The sequence below is a fragment of the Plectropomus leopardus genome, chromosome 6 (genome assembly GCF_026936395.1).
Source record: "Plectropomus leopardus strain MGB_pleo_1.0 chromosome 6, ASM2693639v1, whole genome shotgun sequence".
In the NCBI taxonomy this organism is placed as follows: domain Eukaryota; kingdom Metazoa; phylum Chordata; class Actinopteri; order Perciformes; family Serranidae; genus Plectropomus; species Plectropomus leopardus.
This window is the reverse complement of record NC_142181.1, coordinates 9750523-9768614: the sequence shown is the minus strand read 5'-3', so window position 1 is coordinate 9768614 and position 18092 is coordinate 9750523. Positions and strand designations below refer to the sequence as shown.

Here is an 18092-nt window from a genome sequence, read left to right as displayed (position 1 = left end):
TACAGTATTGAAAAATGTGGGGAAAAAATAAATACTGAAATATGGCACTTGACAATCATGAAGCCCACTTTATCATGACAACATTGTGTATAAAAATAATTCATAAATAAAATAGGATAAAATATCATGAAAAAGAAAGTCCTTAAACCAATTTTTAGATCATTTTGGAAAGTAGCGTTAGAGAGGGCATTGTTGGTCTAACATTGGGCATGGCCTTGAATCCATAACCAGCCTGGTAGTTGACTTGTCCACAAAGCTTCTGCAGCCAACTTCACCTTGGCAAACCTTCATTTCACAACCACACTGTTCAGCATCGACTGCCAGCTGATTTAGATCTGACAGTAACCTCCAGTCTCATGCCCCTCCCAGTTGGCTGGTGTCTGATTCATCTGCAGGCCTTGATTTGCTTCCTGCCATTTGCGGACAAACTTTCTTATAAGTGCAGAATGGATGGAGGAGGTAGGGCATCAATGGATGTCCATCTGGTGTTCAGGGTAGCTACTAGATACAGCACCAGATTGTGCTGCCATGTGTAAGAACCCTGAGTCAGGCTCGTCTTGCAGGCAACTGGAATATGTTTCAGGTCATCTGGAGCTGGGCAGAGGGGGCACATAGGGTCTTCTCTGTACCATTGGCTGAGGCTCCTCAGAGATGGCAGAACATTGTAGTTGGTTCATATTTGATGTCTTTTTGAAGTTGTGAAATAAGGCAAAAAAACAGCATGAAAAAACAGGAGAAAGAAAATAAAAACAGTCACTGAAACAGAGATGTATGTACTGTATCAACTGAACTAACAACTGTTAAATGGGGGTGCAAGTTATTATACTCAACAGCAGAGGCTGCTGTCAGACTGCATCCTAAACATCCTCCTTACCTCAGGGTACATGATAGCCTTTAGGCTTCAGTTGCACTAACAAGGAGAGAACAAGAAGATAAGCAGAGATTAAATGTAGACTCAAAAGCAAGTTTGTAGTCTCAAGATGTTAAAACATCAGGGCATATTTTAGCTTAACATGTAAATAAAAGCAAAAAGTTGTATAGTAAAATGAGATGATTCCTATAGAGTGCTATGTCTCATATATATATATTGTATGTCAAATAAGTAACAGCACACACTAAGGCTGAACATACCACCCTGAGCCTTGGATTCACATTAGGATAAATGTACCACTTCATATGTTATTAATAGCCTTTGAAGGGTTTGTAAATGACACAGTAGGTGCACATGGAAAGTTACAGGGTAAGAGGGAAGTAATTTCATGTCTCACTCATGTACATCATTACCTTACATCTTATTATAAATACACTCCATGAAGACATTATTTCTCACTTTACTGTTCTCTCATTACTTTATGCTCTGACCAACAGCTTTCCCACTCCCCTGCCTGTATTCATCACTTATCGCCAAGTGTTGAGGTTTTGTGTTAAATAGCATGCCAACAAAACACAGTCTGTTCATTGGTCTTTACTACAGGCAAACACGTAAAACACCTCAGTATATAAACACCTGGCTGGTAGACTGTTGGAAAAGTAATGTTACACCTGCATTTCATTTTTCATGGTGTTGATTTAGTCTATATGTTAATTGCTTCAGGAGAATGCACCTCACAGTAGAAAGAAAGAAAGAAAAACTGACTGACATTGTAAAAAAAGTAGAAGAATTTAAAAAATGAATAAAAAGTGAGTAAAGAAGACATGAATGAGGAGAGGACGTGCAGGGAAGTTGGGGGACTGCCTCTGCATGGGGCCACAATTTGTTTCAACGCCCATGGTACAAGATTTCAATTATTGGGATAGATACATAAATACAACATCATTTGATTACGTGAATATTTTAAAATAGGATTTATATCAGGTTGATAATTTTCAGCGTTCGTGCTTTTATTTTGAAGGTGTGCAGTTAGGTGCCTGACGTCACAGAAACAATGTGATCGCTTGGAAATTGCGGAAGTGTCGCTTAAAAAGTTTTCCGGCAAATACGCGGTCTGCAAATTAGTATGTCAGGGAATTTGCATAATATTATCTGACAGAGTTTTCTCAGCTTTTAGTTAACGTGGGTTTCCTTCTTGTCATGGCAACAACTCTGTGTGTTGTTCTGATTCTCGTAGCCTCCGTTCACGGCTGGGGTGAGTAACATTACCGTCTGCCCAAATGTTTGTCAGCATAAACTGCCGAATTAAATGACCACATCGACGCTCGCAAAAAAATAAACTGGCTCAATATTTTCGCTTACTATGGCACTACCTTCACGTTTTTAAACCAAAGCCAGCTGCATTTCTGTTTTTGCCTCTGATAAATCTCCTTTTATGCATCGTGATTTTGATTCTTTTGCATTCTCTAAGTATTTCCCTCATATTGAATTAAAGAAAATAAAATTGTGTGTATGTTTAGAGGAGGACCTGCGCTTTGCCTCCTACTATGGAGACCACATGGTGCTGCAGCAGTCTCCAGAGAGAGCTGTGCTGTGGGGCTATGGCCCTGAGGGCGCACAGGTGACGCTCAACTTGTCAGGACCAACAAAACATAACACCTTACAGGTCCATGTGACAAATGGTGAGTACAGCAACTTGTTGTCAGGTGGGGAGGTTATATTGACAAGCACAGACTACTGAAAATGTCAAACTGTATATTTTAATACAGTCTAGAGATGGGTCAAACTCACGGATCCTGACAGGGACAAACATAGTGTTGTGGTATTTTTGAGTCAGAGCTTTTATTGTGTAACAACTGTGAGGACAAATTTTCTGCGGCTTGAAAAAAGTGGAAGTTTCAGAATGTCTTTCGGTTGTTATAGATGTCACATGTCATGTTTCTTGGTCACAGGATTCAGTGAACATCACAGAATCTTTAATTTGATAACCAGCTTTTCTTTCTTTATACCGACTTGAATCCAGCAGCCCTAAGTGTATGTCTCAGGTGTCCAGAGGATGGAAAGGTTTTTTGAAGCAGTTTTCTACGCATAGCCCTTAAAGTAAAATTAATATGTGATGAAAGTCAAGTCAGGTCAATTTTTATCAACAAGATGCGTTACAATCTTACATCTCTCTTTCCTGGAAAAACAAAAGGTCAAAGGGAAACAGCTATCACTAATTATTTTGACACTTTCAAAAACTGGCTTAGTGAACGTGACGAGGAGGGAGTCCACACAAGTGACAAACAAACATAAGTTATTAAACTAAGGTGAACACAAAACCAAGAACAGTGGGTAGATAAACAACAGTAGCAGTGTATGGATTTGTGTCGTGTGTGCTGTTGGAGGTGCAAAAAAAAGCGATGTCACCTGTAGGAGGGGAGAGACAGAATGCAGAAGGACCAGATTTTCTAGCTGAAGGGCTCAGGTGTGCCAAATCAGCTGACAAATCTCAAATGTCACCTGATGTGATTACTAAGGTTGGCCAGTACATCCTGCTAGACAGTCACAGGTACTTTATGTTGTTCACAGACCGTAGTTACAGTTTAACTGTCTTTTTTGCTTACGAAGAATCCTGACTGAGTGAAATGACCTGAAAGCATCAGAGTAGCTGCCATGACAAGAGCTTGCCGAAATTTCTAAATACTTGGAAAGGTGCCTCAGTGCTTCCTCTCTTATCTCCTTTAGCAAAGAACACCTTGGATCATCCTTTACAAAAGGAAAAGAGATAACGCCATCCCATCTTTCCCCAGCAGGTTTCAGCCATAACAACTTCAAAACACAATCAGTCAACATAAAAGGTGTCCACTTAGTTGTGTGGTTGCCTTTAATTTATAACATGCATAGTTTTATCACATCCATGCATTGAATGAACACATTTATCAAAAACATAGATTTGTATCGCTTCTTAAACAATTACTCTATTAATTCATTTTTTTTTATATTTGTAATTATTTTTTTTACTATCTTTTACTATTATATTGCTCTTTTTATCCAGTACCTCATAGCTGCTGTAACACTGCAAATTCCCCCACTGTGGGACTAATAAAGGCTTATCTTATCTTATCTTATCTTAATTGTATTATGTTTTATAAGCCTATTCTATAAATCTATTTTATTTCAAGAATTTCTACATTACTATCTAGAGTTTTAGAGTCTATCAGCAAAAACATTTCACTTTGTCATGTCTGGTTCTGGTTCACTCTGGTTTGTATAACCAGAGTGAAAATGAATCCTGACTGAAATCATATTAGCATATTAACACTCATACAGAAGTCTGTGTTTATCTTGCATAGATATTACAATTATAAATAAATTAATACATATAAATATGAATGAAAGGAGGGTGAGCATGAACTAAACATTGTCAATGTGACAATAATTTGGTTGCACTTTGGTGAATGGGAATCTATTTTCTTTTTTTTTAATTTTTTAATTCCAACCCTGTTAAAGAAGTACAATTATACATCAGGTCCTCCATGTTTTTATTGTGTGCATGAAGCAACATGGTAAGAACGCTAGGTGCGTAGTATCTAAGATGATAATGATGAAAGTAGTAAGAAGAGGAAGAAAAATAAGAATAAATAACAATAATAACAGTAATATTAATAACATTTAATTATATAGAACTTGTCAAGATTCATGTTACAAAGTGCTTCACAACGGCAGAAAAATACAACAGACAGGTTATAAAATAATCAGGCTTTAAAAGACAACTGAAGAAAAAACAGTTTACAAAAACCAATATAATTAGGATGTGCTTGTAGTAGACCATCTTTGGAACGTTGTACTTTCACCACAGCAGACAAACATCAATAACGTCTGCTGTCACATAATTACAGAGCCGAGCATAAGTGCAGTCAGATTCTCTGGTGAAAGTGGTTGTGTTTTACCAAGTCTGTATGAATTCTCTTTAACACCTTTCATTGACCTTTTTCATCGCGGTCGAGGAAAACTGGTTAGGAAAGGAAATTCTTTTGACTATTCGACATCATGTATTAGTGGCTGTATTTACAGGAATCTGGCGAGTCACCCTCGACCCTGTTGAAGCTGGTGGTCCCTACAATGTGACAGCAGCCACTAAAAGCAGCAAAGCCATTCTGACAGATGTGCTGTTTGGAGATATTTGGCTGTGTGGAGGGCAGAGCAACATGCAGCTGAAATTATCTCAGGTACGCCAAGCCAGGTGAAGATGTGTCTCCCTGATTGGCTCATTCACTATGACAGCGATGTGCAGTAGAAGTCTGTTTTAATGGCCAAATCTCAAAAGAAAACCCTTTCACTTATATTACACACATAAGATAGAATAAATTAAATCTGCTTTATGTATGGTTTGGTGCAACAGAATTGAATTTCAATCTGGTATGTATGTGGATATTTAGTCATATTTTATTGTGAAATGATCTCTCTTTTATGAATTTTCAGGTTTTTAATGCAACAGATGAGATCAAGCTCTCAGAAAAGTATCCTCAGGTGAGGTTTTTTATGGCAGCCTTGAAGCTGAGTGGAAGTGAGCAGAATGATTTGATTGGAGTAGAAATTCCTTGGTCTGTGGCCCCAAAAAGTGAGTCAAAGATTTATTTATTTATTCATTCATAATATTGTTTTGATGTGTTTGCAGCTAAAGGTGGATTTCCTTCACTCACCAGCTAAAAAAAAAAAAAAAACAATCAAAATCTATTGAGTGTCTCGCAGATTTTGGAATCTCCCAGCCTCAGTGGCAAGTGGACAAAGAAGTTCATTTCCAACCCTGGTTGGAATATTGAACTGAAACTGAGTCAGTTCTTAATGTGTTTTGAAAACATGCATATACTGCACAAGTTCCTAAATCCAGGCTAGTTTTTGTTGTGGTTCCAGCACAGGGCACTGTAGTACTTAAATTGTAATCATATTTGAAAAACAAAACAAACAATAACAAAAAATCTCAAACATTTGCTGTTTGTTTATGTGCATACTACCACCTAAATGATGCACTGATTAACAGGCAGATGTGTTTTCAGATGTGGCAGCCTTCTCTGCAGTGTGCTGGCTCTATGGACGTTACTTGTATGAGACGCTGAAGTACCCCATAGGATTGGTGGAGTCCTGTTGGGGAGGCACACCTGTCGAAGTCTGGTCATCTTCAAGAGCACTGCAGCAATGTGGACTGGAGAACAGCGGGTAAAGATATGACACCAAAACAAAAAAAAGGAACTAATTTTCCATGTAATATGTATGCAAGTGTAGTAACTTGTTCTCGTGCTCTCAATAGTTATGAAATTTTAGCTTGCATTGACTGCACTGTTCCTACTTTTCTCACGTCAAAATCTTTCAGTCCTAAAGCAAACTCTGTCTTGTGGAATGCAATGATCCACCCGCTGCTCAATATGACCATCAAAGGAGCCATCTGGTACCAAGGTGAGACTGCCTGCACAGGTATCAGATTTTCAATATTTCCATGTATAGTTTAGCTTTGATTCTCTACCTGTACCTGGTTGGGACCAACACATCGAGTTTGGGCTTGGATGTAATTTCTTAACATTGCCTCAGCCTTGAATCATGTTGGCTTTGTGCCAATTTCCCTCCTTTTCTATGTAGCAGTATATCATGCATCAATAATTATTGTATCTTTTTTTGCAGGTGAGGCTAATACATACTATCACGAAGACAACTACAACTGTTCCTTCCCTGCTATGATTGATGACTGGAGGCAGGCATTTCACAAGGGCTCAGGGGGACAGACAGCTGACGACTTCCCCTTCGGATTTGTCCAGGTTTGTTAGTATTGGGGTTTTTATTTTTATTTTTCACAATTAAAACAAGTAGAGATAACAAGACATTTGAAAACTTTGCTGTCAAAATAGTGCAGGTCTTAGAGTTAACTTCTTAAAAACACTGCTATACATAGAATTAGAAAATTTCTAACTTTGGCTCCCCCTTGTGGTTGTACTAAAGAAGAAACAATACATGCTGCTATTTTTCCACTGAGTAGGTAAAATAAAAAAAAACAAAAAAAAAACATAAATGCTTTTGCAAACATCATTTGCAATATTTTAGATCTGACCTAGGATTTTTTTTGTATTTGCAGCTTTCCACCGACGTAAAAAACTCCACCAGTGAATCCTTTCCAAATGTCCGCTGGCACCAGACAGCAGACATCGGCTTTGTCCCAAATCAGCGGTTGAAGAAAACCTTCATGGCCGTGGCTTTGGATTTACCAGATCCAACATCACCCTTTGGCACGTAAGAATTGTGTATATATGTACTCCTATCATGTGACAACATCGAGGAACATTACACTTTGCCTTTACAGATTGTCTTGAACAAGTGGTACCACAAGGGATGGTCCTAATAACTGATTTATGTGACACTTAAACAAATGTTAATAAAATGCAAGCCACTTTACACCACACATTATGAAAATTGCACATTATCCTACAAAACATGACAACTCTCTAAATAAAACAAATAATATTCACTGAAAACAATATTCTTTAGGAAAATGAATCTCTAGGAATCCCACCTGATTATTACAACAGCATTTCCATTGGGTGAACCGATTGCATAGCAAACACACTATCCTACGGTAAAAAAAAAAAAAAAAAAAGCACTTTCATAATGTATATTATTTTATTGAAATGTGACCTGAAAAAAATGGTTTGTTATTAAGTTTAAGTGACTAGAACACTGTTATGCAGATTAGCAATGGTGGAAACACTTAATTGACTGGCCTATTAATCACTCACATCCCGACTAGGAACTGTGTAACACCTTCATGTATATTCTCAGATTTGAGAATTACACATAAAACTAACTCCAAATTTGGGACAGACTGTATTTTAAATTTTTTAGAGTTCATTTATTTATTTTAAATGTTGCTGCGAGAGTTTGCTTTTGCTCTGGCTTCCAGTTAGTCTTTGGATAGATTTAAGATTCTTATTAACATCTATAAAACTTTCCATGGACTCACCCAGTGTGTCTCTGACACGTCAACACATCACAGCAGACTTTCTTAATGCACCAAAGACTGAAAGACCAACAGCGAAACTGCCCTCTGATGTTCATCTGTATTAAAGGTGTGCAAATGATGATATGATGCTTTTGTATTTTGAAGTGAGGAGTGCTGTATTGACTTTCAACCTCCCTATCCAGTTCTACCATGTGGTTCACCCATTATGTTTGTTAAAATGATTAGTGTTGTTTTTTTTGATTGTTTGTTTCAGGATCCATCCCCGAGACAAGCAGGATGTAGCCTACAGACTGACTTTGGGAGCTAGGGCGGTGGCTTATAATGAGAAGGGCGTTGTCTTCCATGGACCGTTCCCTAAAAAAGTCCTGTCCGATCAAGAGTACATCAATGTTACCTACGACCGGAAAATTTCTGTCACGCCGTCACAAAACATCTTTGAGGTAAGGCTCGCAGTCAGTGTGAGGGCTAGATTTTGGATATCGTGATATCTGAAGTGTTATGTTCTCCTGGTTTTGACAGCTGCATTACAGTAATATTTATTTATCTTTATTCAGACACAAAAATCATTCAGGGCGAGCCCTCATTTACATCAGTCGAGCAGATAAAAATATTGAAATGCAAGATTAACAAATAATAAAACAATATATAAAAATATTTAAAATATATAAGAGAAAATGTGATCAATTAAAATAGGCATACAATCAGTAATGTTAACTCCCCAAAATCAGTCAAAACAGGTGCAATCAGAAGTTAACAGTTCTAGATCTAAAATGACCAAAAGTTCCAAGCAGAAAGTGCAAAGAAACGGATCATATGAGAATGAACTTTAGGATTTTGAGGTGTAAGCCAGTCATTAGACTGGGTTTAATGTGCTCCAGAGGACCAGACTAGCATGGAGGAAATATAAGAAAGATATGAAGGCAGAATGTATTTTTATTAACTTAGACTGTTCTAGCTAGTTGCAATATTTACCTTTATCCACATTACTGATTATTCTTAAAAATCTCCCCGTGTAAATATTTTGTGAAAGCACCAATAGTCAGCTCTACAATACTCTTGCAATATGATTAGTTATTTGATCAAAAATATTGTTATTTTTTATTTTCTCTATCGCCCAGGCCTAGTGTGTGTTTAGTCCCACATTCACCCGCTGGCTTTGTTAACAGTGCTAACATAAAATCAGTTTTAATGACGACCAGATATACTTGATGTTTGCTTTCTAAGTCAATAAGCTCAAAAGTATTTTTTTTTTGTTTTTTAAATCAAGATCTGTTGCTCAGAGAATCCCGATTCATGTGGGCCTACACCTCAGTGGCTTCCAGCTCCCATCATGCAGTGGGATCAGGACTCTGTCCAGTTAAACACCAGTTTGTGTCAGCCTCCTAATGAAGTAGTTTCCCTGCGATATGCGTGGAGAGACTGGCCCTGTGACTTTAAAGCCTGTCCAATCTACAGCGCCAATCAGCTTCTGCCTGCACCTCCTTTTGTTGTCAACCGCCCTCCACCCAAAGGAAAGGGGGGAAAGTAAATTGTAAGAAAACAAAGTGATGAAGAACATGTGCCTTTGTTTCTTTAGATGAAAATGAGGTGATTGAAAATATATATAGCCAGATTTACGAAGTCAGATCAACAAGATAAATGATCACAAGATGATAAGTATAGAACAAAGTGATTCAGACAGTGGATTGTTACCGTGAGGAAGCTACATTTAGCTATTTTTTGTTTGTTTTCACAGATATTAAGGCACTGACAAAGCATTAAGATAGACAATCTTAGAGAGAAGGATGCTTTCTTTTTTGACTTTATTGTAAGGATTTTTTTCTTTGTTACTATTGGTTTGACACATTATAATCAGTTTTGGTGAGTAATAAGTAAATTGCGACAGATTGGGGCAGTGCCAGATCCCACAAATTGGCAAAAAGAACTTTCTTTAAGTTATGGCATCAGGATATCAAGCTTATCTTACAATTATTTTACCATCTTTATTTCACAGAGTAGTTAGGTTTTCTATACCATCCACAGTTCAGTGTCTTATCTGAATGGAGAATACTGTTAGATTAATGCTGTTATGTAATTTCTTAGGTTGTAAAGTTTGGCAGTTTTACTATTTTTTCGGGGCAGACACTAACCATCCTTCTATACATTTTTTTTTTTAAAAAGATAGATTATAGAGATTATAAATCTGTGTGTAAGACACTGAAAGTGCTCAATAAAGCTAAGACACGCTGTTGGTAGAGGGGTATATATTATTTTGATTTCATGTTTATCCTGAATGAACTCTATGCTGGTACAACTACTGCCAAAAATGATGTAAATGATGAAGAAAAGTTCGACAAATGTTCTTTTTTTTTTTTACAGAATTCTTTTTTTAAGTTTACAACACAAATGAAACTTTGCATTTGAATTTGCACAAATAAATGACAAATCAACTAACCTACTTCATTTGTATACATCTTGTTACATTCAAATTGCAATAAAATCATTGATTAATCAAACACGGTCTGCTGTTTGATTTGGGAGGTAACAAAACAAAACCTTGACTGTAATATGTTACAACTGAAACTATAAGTAGGGTGCTAATAGTTCATACCAATGCAGGTGTGCCATGTACCAAAACTACAGTGTATGGTAACAAAAACATTTTAAATGTGTTCTTTGTTTTTGTTTTTCTTCTGTGAATTCCCAGTTGATAAAAAAGTTTAATGTCAACTGCGACTCAATTTCTTAAAATCAGCATGAATGTTTAAATACGTACAAAAGTGCAACTGTCAATACTAAGGCGTTGGGTTTGTGGTTTTAATGGCACATTTAGCTTGAAGCTAACTCACCAGTCACATCCAGCATATGAGTATGTTAACACACATCCCCAGTAATGTTGTTTGGAACTTCCCAGATGAGGTACAATAAATAACATAGGTTTAAGTTACTGTAAGCCTTTGTTTCCTGAATTACTCACCCAGCAAAAAAAGGGGCGCTAACCCCACCATATATAAATATATATATATCTATATATATATATATATATATATATATATATATATATATATATATATATACTTCTCTTATTGTATTATTTTTTTTTCCCCAGCAGAGGGCAGGAGGAGCAGTTGGTGGAGTAAAGAAGGTTTTACACACTCCAGTGAGGTAAAGTACAATTGAGACACTTCTGCTTTGCTCAGAATATTTGACAGCGGTTGTCGAGAAAGAGGACACAGCTTTTATTTATGTCCTCACCAAGAGATTCTTAGCTGTGACCTCAAAGCCACAAGCTCAGCTGTAAAAGCTAAAGGCTATCCCAGTTTATATGTTTGATGTACACATAAGAATTAGGGTAGCCTGTACTGTTTGCACAGTACATGCGATAATCAAGGTCCTGTAAACGTAATTGCAACAACTAAAGGAGTTAATCTAAACTATATTCAAGCTGTGGAAAGAAATCCACAATCTGAGTTAAAATGACTTCATTACCTCGTCTGTACCCAGACCATAAAACCAGGGCGAAACACATTTTTCATGTCTTTCTGCGAAAGAGTGCACCATATTATGTAAAACTCAGCTCCTGTTTCCCTGCAGAGGAATGCTGTTGGTCGCATAAAGCTCCGCAATGACCAATCAACCGTAATTGTAGCCTGAATGTACTGCGGCACCACCCATGCCAGTCTAGGCGGCCTGGCTGGCGGCCATTTTCTTTTTCGAAGGCCTTAAATCCACCCCTGCAATTTAAGCTCCCTCTCTGCGAACTCTCTCATTGAAAGGTCTTCCATGCATTTGCTGCTAAAATGGGACGAGAATGAGCTTTGATGGGGTTATTTTGGGAGAGCTTGCAGAATGCGTGGGACTGAACAGTGCCACCCAGCTAATTGTGTTGCATCAGTCTGCAGGGAGTTTAGTTGAGGTTCCCCTGCAGGAGCTCTGCTGAGGGAATCATTTACTCAATATCAGAGCTGTTGATGGTGAAAATATCATGTTTATGCCTAACATACTCATAGTTAGACTAATGAGCACTTATTGCTGAAAGAATCCGTTGCTGTGTTGCCCCATGTTGCAGTTTCACCACTTGTTTGGGATTATCTGATTATCTAAAACTCCCAGTGTAAATTTTGTGTGTTCATCTTATTTGCATCATTTTAATCATCTGTGATACAGTTTCAGTCCTAAATTTGCATTGGATTTGAATAAGATGTTGAAATTGAAACCACACACTGAATACGTAATCCATTCAGATCATCATTGGACCAAACACGTCACATGACCAAAACTGTCCAAATGTCATTTCTTTCTTTTCTCGTCAAGCTGTCCTTGGCTCTCCGCAAACCCCTCCCAATTCCATAGTGAGGCTTCCCATGGATTTGCAAGTGGCATGAGTCACAATAACCATTTAAAAGGCTTTCTCATTAACCAGAACTTCCATCTCCATGTGTTTAAACTAGGCCACTACAATTCATATAGCGTAAAGTCTGTGAAATGCATGTCATGCTTCTCTCGTGCTGTGTCTTGGTCTTGCTCATGCCTGGTCCGTGTTTTACGGCACCCACATTTATGCCGGAGACAGAGAGCTCTCCTTCCACAGAACCACAGGTTGACTTGAAGCTGGCCACAGTAAGTGCATAATTGCAAGAGCCGCATTACAAAAGTTTGAGATTGGACTGCATGTGACTTAATCGCTTGTACAATGCCAGAGACATGCCAGTTAGAGGGTATTTCTATTGGAGGATGGAAATTGCAAAGATCTGTTCACGCCTGTGTGTGGGATGCTGAGAAAATGTTTTTATTTATTTTGTTTTTGTGTGGGTGGGGGGCGGAGGTAAGTAACTGCACTGCCCTCGGAGTCCTTGTAGCAATGTTTTACTGCATGCTTTTGCAGGTTCCTTCAGTATCCTCATTTTTCTCTTTCCCTGATTTCCTTCATCAATGTATTCTCGTTTTTCTGTGGAAGGAATTGTTGTGAAAGACAATCTGCATGGAAACTGATTACCAGTATTTCTTGCAAAGTCAGTTTATTGTTGTGAAGGATTTTAGTTGTAGAGATGGTGTAATTTACAGTTGATGTTGTAAATCTGATCACCCTGTAGATTCATACACTTATACAGAAGTTGTGAAATAAAATAATGTGCAATTTGATGGATGCTGCAAAATATTTAGATAATCTACTATACTAATGCATGCTGCAACCAAAAAAATTGATCCTCAAAGGAAATACAACTTTCCATATTGGCATTAATTGAGTTGCACTGGACCATTAAATTTGCCTGGCTCTTCAGTGCAACATGATATTTGATTTGGACTCCGAATCTACTTGTAGGAATACCTCCAGCAATACTACAACTTGGAAAAAGAGCCTATGGGGCGCATAAAGCGGAGTGGGCCCTCCTTCACCTCAAAGGTGAAAGACATGCAGATATTCTTTGGGCTCAATGCAACAGGTGTGCTGGACTCTGGCACCCTGGAGCTGATGAGGAGCCCCCGCTGTGGCGTTCCAGATGTGGAGGAGTACAGCCACATCCAGGGGGCACGATGGAACAAGAATGTCATCACCTACAGGTATCTGTGTAGTGCTTAATGATGTTTAATGACCAAAATGCTTTTTACTTGTAAAGCAGAATTGCAGCCTAAAAGATTTTCTAGATTAAAGATAGGTATGTCTGACCCAGATTGAACTTGCCAAATATACAACAGTCGGGTTGTCCCTAAAATGCATTTGCATTTTGAGACAGCAGGCAATTTCTGACAGAAAATGGGAATTGAAACTATCACAAATCTTAATGGTTAACAGATTTTTGGGTTTAGGACTCCTGCCTCTGAAGGTTATTATGGGCTTTTTAGAGTGCCAAATTCACCAAACATACTTGAACTTATGTAACACTGTCTGGAACGTCCTTATTTTTTTCTGTGCTAGAGGCACGCCTGCTGGATTGCATACAGAATAGATGCATAATTTAAGAGAAACTAAGATAGACAGCAGCTATTGTCAAAAGCTTCTATAACCTTCAGCACATGGACTTTTGGTGACTGTTATTTTTCAGAAATGATCACAAATTGGTATAATGTTGGGTTATCAATCATTTTTTTTATCAAATTTTTGACACTTATATTTAGGGCATACTGTGTTTAGAGTTCTTGAGTGTTCATCAATGACTTGACATGTGCTCATTGTTGTTGCAGCATTGGCAGGTATACCAGAGATTTGCCTCGCAACACTGTGGACTCACTGGTTGACTCAGCTTTCAGCATTTGGGCCAGAGCCAGCAGCCTGACGTTTGTCAGATCACACACCCGCAACGCTGACATCATGGTGGAGTTTGTGACCCATGGTGGGTTGGTCTTTTTGCCTCACACAGGAGAGGTATAGCCAAGATTGGAATTGCATTCAACAGCTTATCTCATGCTCACAGAAATGCACCTTTCATGTGTTACACAAAACATAATGCCATTGATATTCACATGGGGAGCCTCAGTTGTAATCCTAACCAGTGCAGCGTGTCATGCAGTGGCTGCTGAACTCCGCAGACTCAGTTAGACAATGTGAACAGCAGCCTATAATTTTTCTTTTGGCATGAAAAAAAAAAGTGTTCTCTGTGGTTTCTATTTCATGTTTGGCCTCGTTTGTACTCTGAAGAACACGGTGACTTGTACCCATTTGACGGACCCAGAGGCACACTGGCTCATGCCTTCGGTCCCGGGCGGGGCGTTGGAGGGGACACGCACTTTGATGACGATGAGCACTGGACAGCAGGAGACACTGGTGCTGAACTGAATCACTCTGGCATTCAGCATGTCACTGAATGAGTTCAATAGATAATATCATTCATTGGAATGCATTTCTTGTGCTGTTGCAGGTTTTAACCTGTTTGTTGTAGCTGCACATGAATTTGGCCATGCTTTGGGCCTGAAGCACTCCAGAAACCCAGAGTCACTGATGTACCCAACCTACACATCCTCCCGTTCAGCCAACCTGTTATCCAGAGAGGATGTAGCAAATGTCAACGCACTTTACAGTAAACACTTTATATTTATTTAGTATCATAAGTGTTTTGCAATCTAAGTACAGGAACACTGTGCATAACTGTTTGACTCCTGAGTTTTAATCAAAGTGGAACCTGATGTTGACATGTGTGCTGATGTGCGTTAGGACCAGTCAGAGGTCGTCCAAATTACTTTCCAAGGTTTGGTTGGAGCTCTCAGAATAACCCCAGGCTATCAGGGTCACTGTTCCCTCAACTCATGCAGAACAAATGTGCTTCAGACCTGACCTTCGACGCAGTGTCCACTCTCGGAGATGCCACCTTCTTTTTCAGAGAAAGGCATGTTGATGATCTTTATTTCTTATTTTTATTTACAGCTTTTATTCATGGGAAGATTTATCTTCTCCTCAGAAAAAGCAAAAATGTCAAATGTAATCTTTATTCAGTTTTATATTGGTCTTTATATCCAATGGTTTGCAATGTAAAACTGATATCTTTCACCATTTCATATAACCTAAACATTATCTACATCTTGTCATGTAATAGTATCATTGCATTTACAGAGTTTTGCATTCCTTCAAGGGATGGATATGTCATTTTTAAACCCACCATCATTAATGTTTTGACCTAACCCACAATGTTTCTCCCATCAGATATCTCTGGATTAAACATAATGAGCAATATGACATTAAAGAAGGCCCCATATCCAACTTTATGCCTAAGATTGAAACCAGTATCGATGCGGCCTTCTGGGTGCCTCGCAGATCCACAGCGTACCTTATTCACGGTAACTTAAATAGTAATGTAACATTATAATTCAGTGTTGCAAGTGATTTGCAGGTGTCCTAAGGTTTCCTTAATTCACCTGCTTCTTAGAATTATATCCCAGTTTCTATACACGATCAACCACTGATCACCTGAGAGCTCTACACTAACAAACATTCAACATTCATAACAGATTTAAAGATCTTAGAATTTTGACACTCACAAAATTAGTGAAAGCCCTTTGACATTAAAAAAAAACAAAAACACAGATTTACTCCCCTTTGTTTCAACAGAATCCATGTTCTGGACAGTGAAAGGCTCTCTTGTGAAGGGAAAGCCCAGAGCGCTCAGCCATTTTGGATTTCCAGCCTGGGTCCAGGATGTTGATGCAGCAGTGCACATCGTGAAAACGGGACGCACCCTTTTCTTTATGCATGATATTTACTGGAGGTAAGGAAAAAAAAATCACCAACATGAATGCAACTACTAGATTAGCTTTGGCAATTATAGACTTGTGATTCAAACAGGAAACAGCCATGATAGTGATTGCACTCAGTTAAAGGACCATTCCCAATTTTCTGTGCATGCACTTAACCACATAGTATTTCACTTTGCTGATTTTGATAGTTATGTTATTTTCAAAATCCCCCTCCACTCAAAAATGTGTTTTTCTCATGCTTGCCTCCTAAAATGTTTGACCTTGACTACACTGACTTGTTTGCAAAGTTTGTCACTTTTAAATTATTTTCTTTTGCGTTCTTTTTTTTTTTTTAAATTCCTCTACTGAAAGGGGCAATATCTGTGCAGTTCCCTAAAATCTGAGATTCTGTGTCTTACTTTGCATCTTGGTCTGACTGAGGCTAAAACATCTATACATGAATCTCTCCAATGTTTTCTCTACCTCTAGCTGGAGAAAGCAGCAGGTGAAACTGACTGTAAGCAGCGGTGGGCGGGGTGGAGGCCAGATCCAGCATTTCTCAGTGAGGGAGAAAAGTAGATCTGCTTCTGGTCCCTTTTCAGAGTTTTTATTTATTTATATATTCATATATTTATATATTGACGCATGCATTGGAGGGGGACTTCAACCATTTAGGCAGGAATTTAGAGTCCAATATATTGCATTGGCAAAAGTGACATAACAAATTCATACATCTGTTGATACATGAATTAAACTGAGTTAAATAAAATGATACAGTACCTTTTTTTAGCCTAAAATAAGTTTTAATTGCTTAATATTAAACTAAAATGTGGTGGCATAACCGTGACAAATCACAGAGCACTGGTAGGTAGGGATTTGCACATTAAAGAACCTGACTCAGATCTGATCAAAAGATTTTGTTTGTTGTTCGGACCTCACACAGAGAGCAAAGGGCTCAATTTGGACTTTGATGATGTGACCATAGCAGTACCAGCCATGAGCGAATGTTTTGTCTCCGCTTTGAAAGAGGAATCATGACTCATGACTTTTGGCACTGTTTATATCGTGTCTTTTACAGTTACAATGAAAACCGAAGGGTTATGGACTTTGGTTACCCAAAGTACATCAGCGAGGACTTTCCTGGAGTCAACACAACAATAAATGCAGCTTTTAGCAAAGACGGTAAGCCAGAGTTAAAGTTGTTTCTTCCCTTAAATCTTGTTCAAACTTATTAAGTACAAAATATAACAACAAAAACAAAACACATTATGTACATTTCACCATTGGCAGCTTGGTTGATGTTCTGACTGGAAAGCGCATTCACCTTGTCTACGATTTTGGACGAATTTTATTTTGTTATTAGCAGCAAAGGAATTAAATTTTTTTTCATGCAACATCAGCTGAATGTAGAGAAGTTTTTACACAGTATGTGGTTCCCCTCCATGATTTCAGATGTAAAATTTGCCTACTTTACTACTAAAAATTAAACTCAAAATTATAAAGGCTAAATATGTAAATAACTTTGTATGCTTTTAAAACATCTGACCCCCTCCCCTTAATTTCAGGTTTCATTTACTTCTTTCTTGGACCACAAGTCTACAAATTTGACTACACCCAGAAACAAGTTGTCGGAGTTGAGAAAGCAAATTCCTGGCTTGGATGTTGAAATACTGTACTCCATGAGCATTCAGCAAGGAAAACATCTGAATACCTTGATTAAGTTAAACAACGAGGAGAGAAAAACACTGTGCTTCTTCACTTTTGAGTGGAGATTTATTTATCAGTAATATTTTTTCAAAATAAAATAATTAACATTTAAACCCTAAAAATATATGTGTGCTTTTTTTATGTGTACCTTGAAGTAAAATGCTCACGGCATCAACTGTTATGGTTTTAACTGGTTTAAATTTGTTTTATCAAATGTGCACATCACTGTGGTGAAAGACTGATATAAAGGCGGATGATTGAGTGCCCATACTACAAAACACACCATACACACACATCTTTCCCCATTTGAGACAGAAAGCCCAGACAGGTTATATAGACATTTCACTTGGGCAGTTTTAACCACAAAACCGCCAGAAAATT

General features: G+C 38.1%; 2 protein-coding genes across 4 annotated transcripts; both read left to right on the top strand.

The window, feature by feature from the left end:
• Positions 1-1917: 1917 nt before the first annotated feature.
• Positions 1918-10354, top strand: LOC121939538 (sialate O-acetylesterase-like). The gene is made up of 10 exons (XM_088078663.1): positions 1918-2126; positions 2392-2553; positions 4928-5082; positions 5336-5474; positions 5911-6070; positions 6225-6307; positions 6530-6663; positions 6978-7132; positions 8113-8299; positions 9127-10354. The coding sequence occupies exons 1-10, from the start codon at positions 2072-2074 to the stop codon at positions 9385-9387; spliced, it is 1491 nt and encodes a 496-aa protein (XP_087934789.1). The 5' UTR covers positions 1918-2071; the 3' UTR covers positions 9388-10354.
• A 599-nt stretch (positions 10355-10953) lies between these two features.
• On the top strand, positions 10954-17827 carry mmp20b (matrix metallopeptidase 20b (enamelysin)). Of its 3 annotated transcripts, none has more exons than XM_042487296.2 (10): positions 10954-11003; positions 13162-13400; positions 14022-14170; positions 14476-14601; positions 14696-14854; positions 14989-15160; positions 15475-15608; positions 15880-16036; positions 17083-17186; positions 17570-17827. In XM_042487296.2, the coding sequence occupies exons 2-10, from the start codon at positions 13201-13203 to the stop codon at positions 17668-17670; spliced, it is 1302 nt and encodes a 433-aa protein (XP_042343230.2). In that variant the 5' UTR covers positions 10954-11003; positions 13162-13200; the 3' UTR covers positions 17671-17827. The 3 variants fall into 3 exon arrangements, with proteins under 3 accessions (XP_042343230.2, XP_042343229.2, XP_087934788.1); XM_042487295.2 differs by lacking the exon at positions 10954-11003 and adding an exon at positions 11027-12458; XM_088078662.1 differs by lacking the exon at positions 10954-11003 and adding an exon at positions 12467-12663.
• Positions 17828-18092: the final 265 nt, after the last annotated feature.